The sequence below is a fragment of the Notolepis coatsorum genome (assembly GCF_963971535.1).
Source record: "Notolepis coatsorum genome assembly, chromosome: 15".
NCBI classification, from domain to species: Eukaryota; Metazoa; Chordata; class Actinopteri; order Aulopiformes; family Paralepididae; genus Notolepis; species Notolepis coatsorum.
In genome coordinates, this window is record NC_140179.1 from 1,966,332 (window position 1) to 1,982,622 (window position 16,291).

The 16,291-nt window shown below is 41.8% G+C and overlaps 1 protein-coding gene across 1 annotated transcript; it reads right to left on the bottom strand.

Moving 5' to 3' along the window:
• Positions 1–6,105: 6,105 nt before the first annotated feature.
• On the bottom strand, positions 6,106–15,104 carry klhl42 (kelch-like family, member 42). Its single transcript, XM_084330054.1, has 3 exons — positions 13,785–15,104; positions 12,629–12,834; positions 6,106–9,201 (listed from the first exon to the last, which is right to left on the bottom strand). Exons 1-3 carry the CDS (start codon positions 14,549–14,551, stop codon positions 8,747–8,749), a joined length of 1,428 nt encoding a protein of 475 aa, XP_084186180.1. The 5' UTR covers positions 14,552–15,104; the 3' UTR covers positions 6,106–8,746.
• Positions 15,105–16,291: the final 1,187 nt, after the last annotated feature.

Genomic DNA, 16,291 nt, shown 5'->3' on the forward strand with positions numbered 1-16,291 from the left:
ACTTATATACTGTAGGCTACTTGTACTGTACTTATATACTGTAGGATACTTATACTGTACTTATATACTGTAGGATACTTATACTGTACTTATATACTGTAGGCTACTTGTACTGTACTTATATACTGTAGGATACTTATACTGTACTTATATACTGTAGGCTACTTGTACTGTACTTATATACTGTAGGATACTTATACTGTACTTATATACTGTAGGCTACTTGTACTGTACTTATATACTGTAGGATACTTATACTGTACTTATATACTGTAGGCTACTTGTACTGTACTTATATACTGTAGGATACTTATACTGTACTTATATACTGTAGGATACTTATACTGTACTTATATACTGTAGGCTAATTATACTGTACTTATATACTGTAGGATACTTATACTGTACTTATATACTGTAGGCTACTTGTACTGTACTTATATACTGTAGGATACTTATACTGTACTTATATACTGTAGGCTACTTGTACTGTACTTATATACTGTAGGATACTTATACTGTACTTATATACTGTAGGATACTTATACTGTACTTATATACTGTAGGATACTTATACTGTACTTATATACTGTAGGCTAATTATACTGTACTTATATACTGTAGGCTACTTGTACTGTACTTATATACTGTAGGATACTTATACTGTACTTATATACTGTAGGCTACTTATACTGTACTTATATACTGTAGGCTACTTATACTGTACTTATATACTGTAGGATACTTATACTGTACTTATATACTGTAGGATACTTATACTGTACTTATATACTGTAGGATACTTGTACTGTACTCATCGGCGTATTTAGACCACTATCACTAGGGCACGTGCCCTAGTGATGATCATCTGTGCCCCAGTGATGAAAAAAATAAATAAAATGTTTTTTTTTTTTTTTTTTTTTTAACAAATGTTTTTTATTTTCCCTTTTTTAACATGATCAAATGATCATTTAACATGATCAAATAATTATTATAATATTTTTTACTTCGCTTTGAAATATTATAGTGAAATATTTTGCACTGCATTTATCTTGTTGAAATCCTCCAACAGGCTCTTTTTTGTAAGTTGACTGGTTTGCACACCAATAATACAGTGCAATAATAGAATAGTAGAATAGATAGTAAAATTATGCAATAGAATGGCCAGAGTAAAATAGTGCTACAGTACAATCAACAGCAGGGTGTATTAGAAGGCTATGGTGAAGAGGTACGTTTTTAGCTTATTTCTGAAAATATTAAGAGATCTAGCTTCCCTAATGTCCATAGGTAGTGTGTTCCATAACTTTGGTGCATAGTTAGCAAAGGCTGCATCCCTGATTTTCTTTAGACTGTGGCTTGGAACCTTCAATAGACCAGTAGTAGATGATCACAATGTTTATACTTTGTATATAAGGAGGAGGACCTTGAAATCAATTCTAAATGTTACCAGAAGCCAGTGTAGGTTACTTACTTGTAACTTCGGGTTTGATCCAAGGAGTAAGTTGCCCCATATTGCTCTGTAACATTTCTCTTTTTGTTATAGGACTGACTAGTAGGATTTCAGTTTTGCCCTCATTTAATTTTAGGAAGTTGTTCGTCATCCATTTGTTTATTGCTAAGAGACAGGCGGAAATGGAGTTTATAGCTGTGTGATCATTTGGTTCAGCGGAGATGTACAATTGTGTGTCATCTGCGTAACTATGGAAACATACATTGTGCTTTCTAATGATGTCTCCTCAATGTTCAATGTTCAATGCAATGTTCAATGCAAGTAAAGCACTTTAAACTTTAAGTATGACTAAATGCTTTATTGACTATATATATAGTAACTGTTCCAAAATGCATAGATTTCTATGTATTTTAGGGGTTTGGGTGGCTAGCTCTTTTTAATATAAATGTCAGATTGTTTTATTTATTTCATAGATTTCTATGCATTTCAGGAGTTTGGGGGGCTGGCTCCCCAAAATAATTAAATAACATAACCCTAACCTAACCCTAAAACCGAAATAAAGTTAAAAAAAAATAGTTACAAAATCCACCCATTTTCGCCCACAAACCGGCCAAAACCGGCAAAAAGATTTTCGTAGTTGTTGGTGCCCTTCGGTGCCCTACTGAAGTGCTGGGTCTAGATACGCCCCTGACTGTACTTATATACTGTAGGCTAATTATACTGTACTTATATACTGTAGGCTACTTGTACTGTACTTATATACTGTAGGCTAATTATACTGTACTTATATACTGTAGGCTACTTGTACTGTACTTATATACTGTAGGCTACTTATACTGTACTTATATACTGTAGGCTACTTGTACTGTACGTATATACTGTAGGCTACTTGTACTGTACTTATATACTGTAGGCTACTTATACTGTACTTATATACTGTAGGCTACTTGTACTGTACTTATATACTGTAGGCTACTTATACTGTACTTATATACTGTAGGCTAATTATACTGTACTTATATACTGTAGGCTACTTGTACTGTACTTATATACTGTAGGCTACTTATACTGTACTTATATACTGTAGGCTAATTATACTGTACTTATATACTGTAGGCTAATTATACTGTACTTATATACTGTAGGCTACTTGTACTGTACTTATATACTGTAGGCTAATTATACTGTACTTATATACTGTAGGCTAATTATACTGTACTTATATACTGTAGGCTAATTATACTGTACTTATATAATGTAGGTTACTTGTACTGTACTTATTTACTGTAGGCTAATTATACTGTACTTATATACTGTAGGCTAATTATACTGTACTTATATACTGTAGGCTAATTATACTGTACTTATATACTGTAGGCTAATTATACTGTACTTATATACTGTAGGCTAATTATACTGTACTTATATACTGTAGGCTAATTATACTGTACTTATATACTGTAGGCTACTTGTACTTATCCCACAAGATCTTCTTTGATAATCATGTGAAAGAGAGGATAGGTTTTTCTTTAGTTTTTTTAAAACATTTTGTTTACCCCCTACACTAGCACTGCTAATAAATGCAGATTTGTCCATTTCTCAGAGGTGAAAGCTCTAATCTAATGTGTCAAACCCGTTTGAATGTCTCAGGAAGGGACTTAGTTAATAGGATATAGGCTTAGAACTAAGAAAAATACAGAATGGTCCCTTTAAATACTCTAATATGGTTACCCAGTGTTGCCTGTAGGGCCTTCTTGTCCTGTGCCGTGCTGTTTCCATACCAGGCAGTGATGTTTCCAGTCAGGATGCTCTCTACAGCTCCGGAGTAGAAGGACTGGAGTATCTTCCCAGATACTCTGAACTTCCTTAACTGTCTCAGGTGGTAGAGGCGCTGCTTCGCCTTTTTTACGACTGAGTCTATGTGTGTTGTCCATGTCAGGTCCAGTGGCGTCCTTTCAGTAAAAGGCAAGGTATGGCGAGGAGGGGGGGGGGGGGTGGTGAAGGGGGGTTTTCCCCCCTTGGTGGATTTTTTTTGTCAAATCAGTTGTGCAATAGTCACTTTTGGTGAGTTTCAGTTATATGACATTTAGGTATGACACAGGACTACACAAGCATTTTAGTGTAGAAATGTGTCAACAGACTAAAGCAGGGAACCACAATATTTTGCATACGAATTATGCAGAATGTAATATCATAACTGTCTATTACTTTTCTTGCAATTGAGACAATTTTCCTTAGGTACGGTTTTGAGGTGTGTGTTCAACAGAATGTAGTATCAAAAACACATTCACAAAAAGTATGGGTTACTGAATGCTGAACTGCACTGTTATAATCACTAAGCCAGACCTTACCTGTGTCCCTGTATCACTTGTCTCTGCTGCCCTTTGATAAAAAAAAAACATCCCTATGTCCATTTTCCTTTTTTTTGGGGCATATTTCAGTTAGTCACAGTAAAAGTCACCTAGTAAACGTGAGATAATTGACAATATCAAAACATGCTAGGGCTGTACCGAATAGTTCGAAGCTTCGTTCATAATGTTGACATTCGAATTCTAAATCAACATAAAAAAATTGTACAATTATTTTTTTTTTTTTTTAATTTTTTTTTGCCAAGGTATGGCGAGTGCCATACCTTGCCATACCAAATGGACGCCCCTGGTCAGGTCCTCTGAGTTTTAGGAGAGAGTGTGCGTGTGTGTGTTGCTCAGTATCTACTGTTATTGGTAGCTGCTCAGTATGGAGGAGACGCTGCTTTTTTGTAACCGTCTCTCAATATCTGATCATTCTCAATATCTCAATATCAGCATTATTAGTGTTCCTTGATATACTTGTATTTATGTGGATATAAATAAATCATTCAAATGTGTGTGTGTGCGTGTTTGCTTTCAGACATGGTACCTACTGTATATAATACCACAAACAAACCAATTATTCAAGCCCACTCACACATGGGTTTCTGTTATGTTGTATGTTATGTTATGTTCTGTCTGTTATGGCAGGTGACCTTCTATCTATCTTCTCTAAATCTTATAATGCAAATCTTTTTTTTAATTATTATTATTATATTTATCTAATATATTATAATATAACATAAGACATCTATAAATAAAACAATTAAATACAAATGGAAGATTAATCAAAACCGTTTACCTCGTATTAAAAAAAGTCATTAAAATTGTAGTTGCTGCACTTTCGCCTTTTACATGACATTTGTATAACTTTTTTCAATATGAGGAAAACAGTTTTAATTAATCTTCCAGTGTCTTACGAGTTGAAATAAAGTTTTGAAATGAAAATATGAACTTCCTTGGGCCGGGGAAGACGACTCTCCACCTAGGGCTGCAACTAATGACTAATTTGGTAGTCGACTAATCTGTAGATTATTTTTTCGATTAGTCGACTAATCGAAAAACAATTATATTAAAAAAAATATATATATATATATATAATTTTTTTTTGCACTACCTATCTTTGTGAAAGTGGCTTCTCAGCTCTGGTCCAGCTGAAGACAGAGCAGAGGAACAGATTGGACATTGAGCATGACCTCAGAGTTGCTTTGAGACTCTTGTCAGGACCAAACAACATCCCCAGTTATCCCATTAGTTCCCCCAAACTTGTTATGTTAAGCTAAGAAGTCTTCAGCTGGCTGGACCAGAGCTGAGAAGCCACTTTCACAAAGATAGGTAGTGCAAAAAATAAAAATAAAAAATTATAATAATTTTTTCTTTTTTTAATGAGTAATCGACGCAACAATATCTCGTCGACGATTTTTCATAATCGACGACTAATCGTTGCAGCCCTATCTCCACCTATATCCTGGTTCCCAGCTCCCAGGGGTGGAGAGCACTGTTTCAGACTGGTTGGTCTCCGATGGATCGTAACCTTTTTTGGGGGAAAGAATGGAGCACGGTGACCCACAGGGACCAATGCGTATTCTAGAGCCGTGTCTCGGGGTCACGCGGGGAGATGAAACAGATATAGTCGGAGGACGTAACGTCACAGTGACATGGGTTGTGAACAACTCGTCCTCTCACGTTGCGTGAAGACTCCACGAGAATGGACCTCAGGGATTACAAGGAAGGGAGAGAGGCCAAGTACCAGGATGTAAGGAGCGGCAGACAGACAGCAGAAATGACTGTGTAGGCGAAGCATACTTCATCTAACTTGAAGGAACATGCCAACATTTTGGGAAATTAGCTTACCGTCTTCTCCAGAGAGAGACAAGAAGATAGATACCAGTTTGTTTCCTCTCTGTGCGTTCAGTAGAAAGCGATCTGGCTGCATGTTAGCCTAGCTTAGCACAATGAATGGAAGCGGACATGTACGGGTAGCCTACGCATTTGTCCAACTAACACCTCTCCTGAAGGCTACCCGTACATGTCCGCTTCCATTCATTGTGCTAAGCTAGGCTAACATGCAGCCAGATAGCTGAATGTTGGCGTGTTCTTTTAATCAATGTTTAGCTGCTGTGGACATTTTGTGTGCGAGATTATGTGCAAAATAAATCTAGTTTTTTGGTGAAGTGCCCCTTTAAGGATCACAACCCCATTCTCCAAGCAGAGATCTAATCAAACTATTTATAATATGTATATATTTTCTTATCGGTTATCTATTTTTCCAGTTAGAAGAATGAATGGCAACAGCACGTCCCTGAATCTTTTCTTTATTGTCGCGACTCAATAACTTTCCATGGCATGTGTCAGAACAAGCGAGTGACAGACGACATAAACGTAAAACATGAAACGGCACACGTTTCCTCAGTACAAAGAATTGCATTTGTAAGTGCTATATTTTCACAGGATTTAAATCATACAGATGCCTAAAGTCGTACAGATGCCTAAAGTAATTTTCTGTACATCCGTTCTCCTTAGTGAACTGCAGAGAAGACGGTGAACTGCAGAGTACCTTAATGAAAATTCTAATTCAGCAGTGAGAAACGAAAGAAAACACAGCGGTTTGTCAGTTGCTGGTTATTTAACAGTCTTGCAAATTCTTTTTTGGATCCACTTTTTCTCCCCATTTTCTATTTTCCTCCCATCCCAATTTCGTATTTCCAATTCTTCCCTCCCCTGTCTTGAACGTTGCTAGACTATGCCTCCCACTGGTCGGCTGTAGTGAGGATAGAAGCCTTGCATCACGTGTCCCCTCCGGTACACGAGGAGGCAGCCTGTCGCATCTTTTCACCGCAGCAGCTCGAACTCTCAGTGGCGAGGAGTAACGCGTGGGAGGCTCACGCTGCCCCCGATACTTCCTGTTTCCGCCGCACCGGCGTCACCAAACCGACCTGTAGGAGTCGCTGTCCACAATGTCCAATCCCCACCCACCGGCTTTCCCACCCTCTAACACTGCCAATTGTGTTAGTATGACGGCCGGCCAGCCGGTAGCAACGCCGAGAGCTGGGCTCGATACCAGCATCTCCTGCGTTAGTGGCGAGCGCCTTGCCCACTGCACCACTCAGCCGCGCACAGTCTTGCAATTTGTGCTTCTTTCTAGTGATAAGAGTCATCGGTCAGGTCCGGCCAATATCTGGCATTTGGAAATAAAAGACATCGGCTGATAACGGCGTACGCTCTGATTATCAAAAGTGGTCTAGCGCTCGCCCCTTGTGTTAATCTCGTATAAAGTCTAATTTGATATATATTTTGGGATTCCTATTTTCAATCCGTTTATTTTGTTCGATACATTTACTTACTAAAGAAAAGAAGAGAAATGTTTTGTGTCTCATGTGTTATTATTAGACTGTTGTACTTTATCAGATGCAAAAGAAAATCATTATATCTGTATTGGCCATTGAAATCGGTCGAGTGTATGAAGCATAAAAAACTCTGGGTGCTGAAGGCATATATCCATTAAGGGACCTGGGCTGTAGCTTTGCATAGTGTATCCTTGAAAAATAAGACTTTGTAAGTGTAATCGATGCCAAGCTCCTTCTCAGTCACCTCACATCTAATGGTACTTTGTCTAATAATTACCTGTTCAAACAATAAGTTCTTGAAGTGATATTTCACTCTTAGAGAACATTTTAATTATATATTTTTTTGGAGTCAGAAGACGACCCTGCCTGCCTTGTGTTTCAGCCTTCACCGTCCACATTCAGGATAGTTTTAATTAATGTTGTGACAGAGGTACTTGGTTGTAGAGTTGGGTGATAATTCAATATTATGAATATTATTATTAAGTTTATCGTATCATATCGTGATGAGATGATATTATTATTATATTATATTGCACAGAATTTGGGGCAGAACATATATTATAAGAAATATATAAGAAATATTTTCAAATCCTTAAACCAAATTTGACAACTCCCCTTCCCAATCAGAACGCTTCCAAAGCCATGCCCCACTGGGTAGCTAGCAGGCGGCTATGTGCAGGCCCTTGTGTACACACGCAACTGTTGTGCACATAACAAGCACGTGTGTCACTAGAGGGTTTGATAGACAGCTCGCTCGTTCCAATCATTTGACTTGGTCATTGGTTTGATTGGATGCCATTGCCCTTACTGGAACGACAGATAATTTTTTTTTCCGGTGTCGAACATCTTATTTCTTGAGTACTATCAAATACTGTTGAGATACAATAAGAAATCTAAAATGTTGCCAAAGATCGGCAGCTGCCTATTGATCCTTTAACTAAAATCTCTCTCAAAATGAGATCTTGCATCATCATGCAGTTCAGCGTGATGAACAGCAATTTGATCATATATCTTGTAGTTTTGGCCACGTGAACAGATAATATCGTGATGTATATTATCACCCACCCAGCCCCACTCGGTACTGTTGGGACAAGCTGCAAAGCCAGAACTCATCATAGTTTACTACTTGTGTGTTTTGCCGCGCTAATGTATTAGAGAGGTATGACTTTCAGACTAACGGTTTCTAAATGACCAGTCAATAATAGGTGGAGATGACTGGTCTGTTTAGTTGATAAATCACTAATGTGCCTACATGTGCACTAATTCAAAAATAATTTTTTTTACATGTTATACCGTAGTGAAAAAAACAACAACTTTGAATCTCTCAATAGTGCCAGTGTAAAACCAAAGCCATGTTTTCATCTGTATCCGTTAGGCCATAACAATAGACACGTGTTCAGTTTCAGAGATATTCGCAGTAGCTTTTAAGGTCGGTAGTGAATAAACATTTGTGCGAATCCCACCTATTGCAGGGTAAATATCAGGAATGTATCACGACCCACATAATCTGACGAGCATGCCGTTTTTACCATGCTACGTCGCCAGTGGCCACAGGGTGGCACCGCAGTCACTCTCAGCGTCCTCCGCCCCTCTGTGGTCGGTCACAGCGCGCCGGGCAGGTAGAGGGAGCAGAGGAGCATGTTCTGGCCCAGCGCCGGGATCCGTCGGAAGGCCTCCCAGGCGTCCGAGAAGACGTTGTACTTGAGGAAGACCCGGTGCGCCGGGCTGGCGGGCGCCGGGCTGACGTCGCGGCTCATGATGTAGACGCCGTCGTTGTGCAGCGCGCAGGTCAGATTCAGGCCCGTCTTGGACGTGTTCTCCTTCAGCCGGAGCCACTCCCCCGTGGCCACGTTGTACGACTGCACCGTCAGCGTGTCCTCCGTCTGGCTGGGCCGCCACCGCCGGTCCGGCTCCAGCTGGTGCGTGTAGCCGCCCACCAGGTAGATGGTGTCCTCCACCGAGAGCATCTGCTGCTTGCGGACGTGCGCCGGGCAGGAGCGGAACACCGTCCAGGTGTCGGAGGACGGGCAGTAGCGAAGGACGCTTGTGTTCCGGTCTGTGGGACGAACAGAAACAGCATACTTTTAATAAAACACGGCAGCTGACCACAGTGGCGGCACGGGGTCTTCGGTGGTTTACAGCAGGACGGCCCCAAAGTGAGGCCCCCCGTGGGACAGATGTGGCCCCAAAGTGAGGCCCCCCGTGGGACAGATGTGGCCCCAAAGTGAGGCCCCCCGTGGGACAGATGTGGCTCCAAAGTGAGGCCCCCCGTGGGACAGATGTGGCCCCAAAGTGAGGCCCCCCGTGGGACAGATGTGGCCCCAAAGTGAGGCCCCCCGTGGGACAGATGTGGCCCCAAAGTGAGGCCCCCCGTGGGACAGATGTGGCCCCAAAGTGAGGCCCCCCGTGGGACAGATGTGGCCCCAAAGTGAGGCCCCCCGTGGGACAGATGTGGCCCCAAAGTGAGGCCCCCCGTGGGACAGATGTGGCCCCAAAGTGAGGCCCCCCGTGGGACAGATGTGGCCCCACGACATTATTATACCCTCCAGAGGGTTCCAGAGAATTATTAGACATTTAGTTTTGATCTATTTTGACACACTTTACACTACTACTACACGAGAAGGGATTCTTAAAGTAACTTGACTATTACAAGGTACAGTACAAACGCACTTGTAACGTGTCTGGCTGTGACGTTCAACTGAATAATAACACAAACATATAATAGGCACATTTGTTTAGACTGCCCGCCACCCGTGATACATTGCGGCCGTTGGCCCTCCTCCCATGTGCCAAAGGTTTTGAGGCAAACCCTGATTCATAGTAACTGATAGGGCTGGGGGCGATATGGCCTCAAAATAAAATCCCAGATTTTTTTTTTTTTTTTTTTTTTTATAAATCTGATTTACGATTTTAATCAATTTTTTTCTCTTGAGCAAAACAAATATTATTTTTTATTTTACACAAAAAAATTATCAAACCAAGATGAATGTCCCTATTGGGATTGAAGTGCAAACCTAACTTTCACCAATCTTCACTTAATTTTTTTATAATATATATATATATATAATATAAAAGGTTACTCTTGATCAAACAAAGATGAATGTCCCTATTGGGATTAATAGTGCAATAACTTGCTTTTTCACCAAACTTCACTTAAAACAAATAAAAGGTGCCTCTTGATCATCAAACAAGAATGAATTTCTCTATTGGGATTAATAAAGTGCAAATCTAACTTTTCACCAAACATCACTTTTTGTCAAATAAAAGGTGACTATTAAAAAAGAAAAAGAAAAAAAAGATAAAGATTTTGAAAATCGATTTAAATTTTTCAAAATCGTCCTAAATCATTCATTCGAATTAATCGAAATATCGATTAATCGCCCAGCCCTAGTAACTGATCAAATAAATATGTACAGTATTTGTTCACATTCTACCCGGCTGGAAAATAATGTCGACCTTCAGTGTCGACCATACCAACCTCTAGAGGTGTAACCTCCCATGACGTAGATCATACCAACCTCTAGAGGTGTAACCTCCCTCTGTTTTCCACCATCAACACACTTCTTAAACCCTCTGACACAATCTCCTGTTCCTTCACTGTCAGTAAATGTGTCTCCTATCTGTCACATCTCCAAACAAAAATTGACAAAATCCACACCCAACTAACAATTGCCTCCGCCAACACTATCTCCCCTCCGGATTCAACCCCCTCTCCACCGCCCAACCCACCTTTTACATCCTTCACTGAAATCACTGCATCGGACCTATCCTCCATTCTCTCTACAATGAAAACTTCTACCTGCATCCTGGACCCTATCCCCTCCATCCTAGTCAAGGCTCGTCTCCCTGCCCTTTCTCCCCTAATCACCTCCATCGTAAACACCTCTCTGACCACTGGCCTATTTCCCCCCCGCCCTCAAAATTGCTTCCGTCACCCCCTTACTAAAAAAACCCGGTCTCAACCCTGAAACCCTTGATAATTTCCGCCCCATTTCCAACCTCCCCTTCCTCTCAAAAATAATTGAGCGAGCCATTGCCTCCCAATTAAAATCCTACCTCGACAACAATAACCTTTATGATACATTTCAATCCGGATTCCGCACCAAACACAGCACCGAAACTGCTCTTCTAAAGGTCACCAACGACATACTCCTCTCTGCCGACTCTGGTTCCCTCTCCATCCTCATTCTCCTAGACCTCAGCGCTGCTTTTGACACCATCAGTCACCCCATCCTCATCACTCGTCTCCAGTCCTCCGTTGGCATCTCCGGAATCCCCCTCACCTTGCTCCAATCATACCTCTCACACAGGCACCAATTCATCTCTATCAACAACTGCAAATCCCCCACTGCCCCCATCACTCATGGTGTCCCCCAAGGCTCAGTACTTGGTCCCCTGCTCTTCATCCTCTACATCCTTCCACTTGGTCTGATTCTCCGCCAACATGGCCTGCGTTTTCACTGTTATGCAGACGACACTCAGCTCTACCTCTCCACCAAGACTATCACTCCAGCCACTCTCTCCACCCTCAGCACCTGCCTCACAGACATCAAAACATGGATGCAAAATAACTTTCTTAAACTAAACTGCAATAAATCAGAAATCATCATTATCGGTCCAAAATCCCTCACCAGCCACACCCAGGATTTCACCCTAAATATTGATGGTACCATTGTCACCCCCTCCACTCACGTCCGTAACCTTGGCATCATCCTGGACCCCACCCTTTCTTTCCTCCGCCATGTGAACCACATAACCAAATCGGCCTTCTACCACCTCCGGAACATTGCTCGTCTCCGCCCCTCCCTATCACTCTCCGCTGCTGAAACACTGGTTCATGCATTCATATCATCACGACTAGATTACTGCAACAGCATCCTCTACGGCTCACCAAACACTATCCTCAATAAACTCCAATATGTCCAAAACTCTGCTGCCCGCATGCTCACCTCCACCCGTCGCTCTGATCACATCACCCCTGTCCTCCACGACCTCCACTGGCTTCCAATCAAATACAGGATACATTTTAAAATACTACTCATCACATTCAAAGCCCTCAACAACCTTGCCCCTCCCTACCTGTCCGACCTCCTCCACCGTCACACGCCCACCCGTCGCCTTAGGTCTGCAGATGCCAACCTCCTAACACCTCCCACGACCAGGCTCCGGACCTGGGGCGACAGGGCCTTCGCTGCTGCTACCCCCTCCCTCTGGAATGCCCTCCCCAGCCATATCCGTGATGCAAACACCCTGACATCTTTTAAATCAGCCCTCAAAACTCACCTTTTCAATCTTGCTTTTGACCTCTAATTCTGTCGGTGTTATTTTATTTTTGTCATGTATTATTTTTGTTCTGTTTTTTTTTGTTTTGCCATAGTTTGTCTCTCCTGCCCATGTAAAGCGTCTTTGAGCACCTGGAAAAGCGCTATATAAAATAGATGTATTATTATTATTATTATTATTATGACGTAGATCATACCAACCTCTAGAGGTGTAACCTCCCATGACGTAGATCAGGCCCCGGCACTCGCAGGCGGAGAACTCGGCCAGGGGGTCTGGCATGGAGGACACAGGGGTCCACCAGTCCTGCTCCGGGCTGTAGCACTCCACCGTCCCCAGACACTGGTGGCCTGAGTGGCCTCCCACGGCGTAAAGCTTCCCTCGCACCGCCAGCAGTTTGAAGTTGGACCTGCGAGCAGATGATGTCAACTCACAGTCGGCTCTGAATTTTTAACAGATTTGGGTGCATTGGACTGTAGAAGGATATGTGTACAGTATGGATGCACCAACAACACCATCAGATTCCACTTTTGTTCCACTGTCAATATACAAATTCTGAGTCCTTAATTTTTAAGTATCAGCTGCTGCAGATATAGTTATTTTAAGTAACTGAAAAAGTACTTAAAAAGGAACACGCCAACATTATCATCTTCTCCAGAGTCAGACGAGAAGATAGATACCAATTCCCTCTCCCTCTGTGCGTTCAGTAGAAAGCTAGGCTAGCTTAGCACAAATGAATGAAAGCGGTTACAGACCACTAGCCTAGCTTAAAACTTGACTTTCTACTGAATGCAGAGAGAAAATTGGTATCTCTATCTATCTTCTTGTCAGACTCTGGAGAAGGACGGTATTAAAGCGCATTTCCCATAATGTTATTGTGTCCCTTTAACATTTAACATATTTGGGTGCACTGGATCATGTGTACAGTACGGATGATGCACCAACACAATCAGATACCACTTTTTCCCACTGTCAATATACTCATTCGGAGTCCTTAATTTTAAGTATCGGCTACGGATACAATCCATTACTTTTACTGAAGAAGTACAATAAGCTTGGATTCACAGCACAAAAATTAACTAGAACACTGTCTCCATTATTTAAGAGATCTAACAATGCTTCCGTGTGCCAGAAATACTTAGTAAGTGACTTGACATTCTGTGTTTCTGGCACAAGAGAGCATTGTTAATACGCATTGTTGATTTCCAACGCGGTGCACACATAGCTCTCGGTGTCTGGTTTTAGTATAGATGGGAACTTCTCCAGATATACCCTGCTTTTAGCCTGGCGTCGGCCTGATATACTGTATATATATCGGTGCATCTCTGGTGTTCGGGTCAAAGGTCGATCTAGGCCTACCTCTTCTGGTTCAAAGGAGCGATGTGGTTCCATTGGTTTCTACAGGGGTTGTAGCAGTGTGCCACAGAGATCTCCTGGCCCGTCATCCTGTATCCACCGACCACAAACAGATAGTTGTCTAGGACCGCAGAGCCATAGCCTCTGACGTTGATCATGTCCGGGGGGAGGTTGTTCGCCAGGGGCTTCCAACGCTGCTCCAAGTCCCCGTACCTCAGCATGGACCAGGGCTCCTCCTGCTCGGGGACGTCCAGCGCCAGACAGGCGAAGTCTCCGATGGCCACCAGGGTGGCCGTGCCTTTCATGCGCATCTCCCGGACCTGGTCTCGCAGGGCAGAGGGCAAACTGCTGAACTCCGGCCGCCTCAGCATCGCGTGGTAGTAGCAGGCCATGTACCTCAGGCAGGCTTCCCGCAGGTCATGGGTCCCGTAGACTCCGGAGAGACCGTAGAGCTCCACGCAGTTCTCCAGCCTGATCTCCGAGGAGAGGAGCTTGAGGATGGACGTGACTTGCAGGAAAGAGGCCGCCTCGATCAGGTCTTCGAGTGTCTCGTTGACGACCTGCACTTTGGACGTGTTGATGAACTCCAGCACCAGCTCCAGCCCCGGGACACTGAGCCCGGCTTGCAGCTGCACAGAGTCCCCTGTGGACTCTCGCATGCCAGAACTATACAATGCACTAAAGTAATCACTTTTTTCAATGAGCTTCCTTTTGTTTACCTCATAGGTTTTGTCATCCATGACGATTGCAATAATTTGGTCAGATGACATATTTACCTGGCTAGTGGTTTGGTGGTTTCGGCTTGATGACTTGATGTTGCACAGCTAGATTTTTGTAACTTATTGCCTACCCTCTTACAACCAGAGGACAAGAAGCCTTCAGTCGACTCCTTCAGACATTAAGCACCCCCACAGCCCAAATGGAATGATAAATATAATAATAATAAATAAATAAAAAGAAATATTATACTTAAGTTAGCTAGCTAAGGCACTGAGGGAGTAATACATCGTTACATTTCACCAGAGAAGGAGGTCTCAGGTCTGCACTCTGCAGCTCCAAAGGCACCTATATATGGTGATGTTCAGCCCATAGATCTGGATGATGACGTTTGGCTAAGTTATGCTAAAAAGACTGCAGCTATCTATGCTGGTCAAATAAACCGCTTATCTCTGATCAGCAATCATCATTGGTCCACTGCACGGGCATTCCAAAATATATGGACTAAATGGTAGCGATTATTTCTGCCATTTGTTGTTGCATTTCTATAGCGTTCTCTTGGCCGTTTGTAAATAAGTTGAGAGGGTGTGCTGCCGAACTGTCAACATTAACTGTTTTGGTTTTGTGAATGCGTCATTTCCTGGATTTATTCTTCTTCTGAAGATTACGTTATTATAGAGCTCTGGTAGTACTGCCACCTGCTGGTGAATATAGGCTATTGCGTACTATTCTAAATCAAATACAAATCGACCAGAGATAGCATAGCAAAAGTATACGTTACCTTATATTTATTATGTAAATAAGTAAGGCAATTGAAATATAACAGAACTTGCGGCATCATATTGTTAATTTTGTTGTCAAAATCTGCAGTACAGCTCAATACACACAATTGTTGGGGGGATGCAGACCAGAGAAAGACGTCCGTCTTGTTTACATCAGGGACAGGGTCCCCCATTTTCAATTCATCATAATGTACAGTTCCCTCCCCCTTGTATATATTTACTATTAGGATCTCTGTTTAACAGTACTGTATATTTGCATATCTTGTATGTCACAAATGTAACAGTACTGCATATATGTATGTCATAAATGTCATGATTAGTTTAGATTAGATTATTAGATTAGATTTTTATATCTGTATATTGAGTATGTCATAAATGTCATTATGAATTGAAATCGGGGGACCCTGATGTAAACAAGACGAAAGTCTTTCTCTGGTCTGCATCCTCTTAACAATTGTGTGTATTGAGCCGTACTGTATTGTACCCATTCTGCAATCTGTTAATAACAGTTTAAATAAACGCATTCATTCTCGATTTCTGAGCTTTTTACTGTACTTAATATGCAGCATCACTTTTCACATCAAAACAAAAGTAGAACTGTAATGTGGACTTTCTCATATTATTAACATTGACAAACATATTTACAATTAGCATTTTATAAAGTAGAACTGTAATGTGTACTTTCTCAGTCAGTGCTAATTGCAGTCATCTTATGCAGCATCACTTTTCACATCAAAACAAAAGTAGAACTGTAATGTGGACTCTCAGGGAAAGATACTTTTATTGAATTTTTTGACATTTTTTGACATTTTTTTTTCAGGGAAAGATCTACAGGGAAGGTCTCAAAGATCGACCAGTCGATCAAGATCGACGGGTTGGTGACCACTGAGTTAGGGGTTAAGTGTCTTGCTCAAGGACACTTCGGCACGCTTAGTTGTACTGTCAGAAGATTTGCTGGGAATATTCATGACCCCTAGGGGGAGAGTTAATCTGGGTGACCCTGTGCGGCAT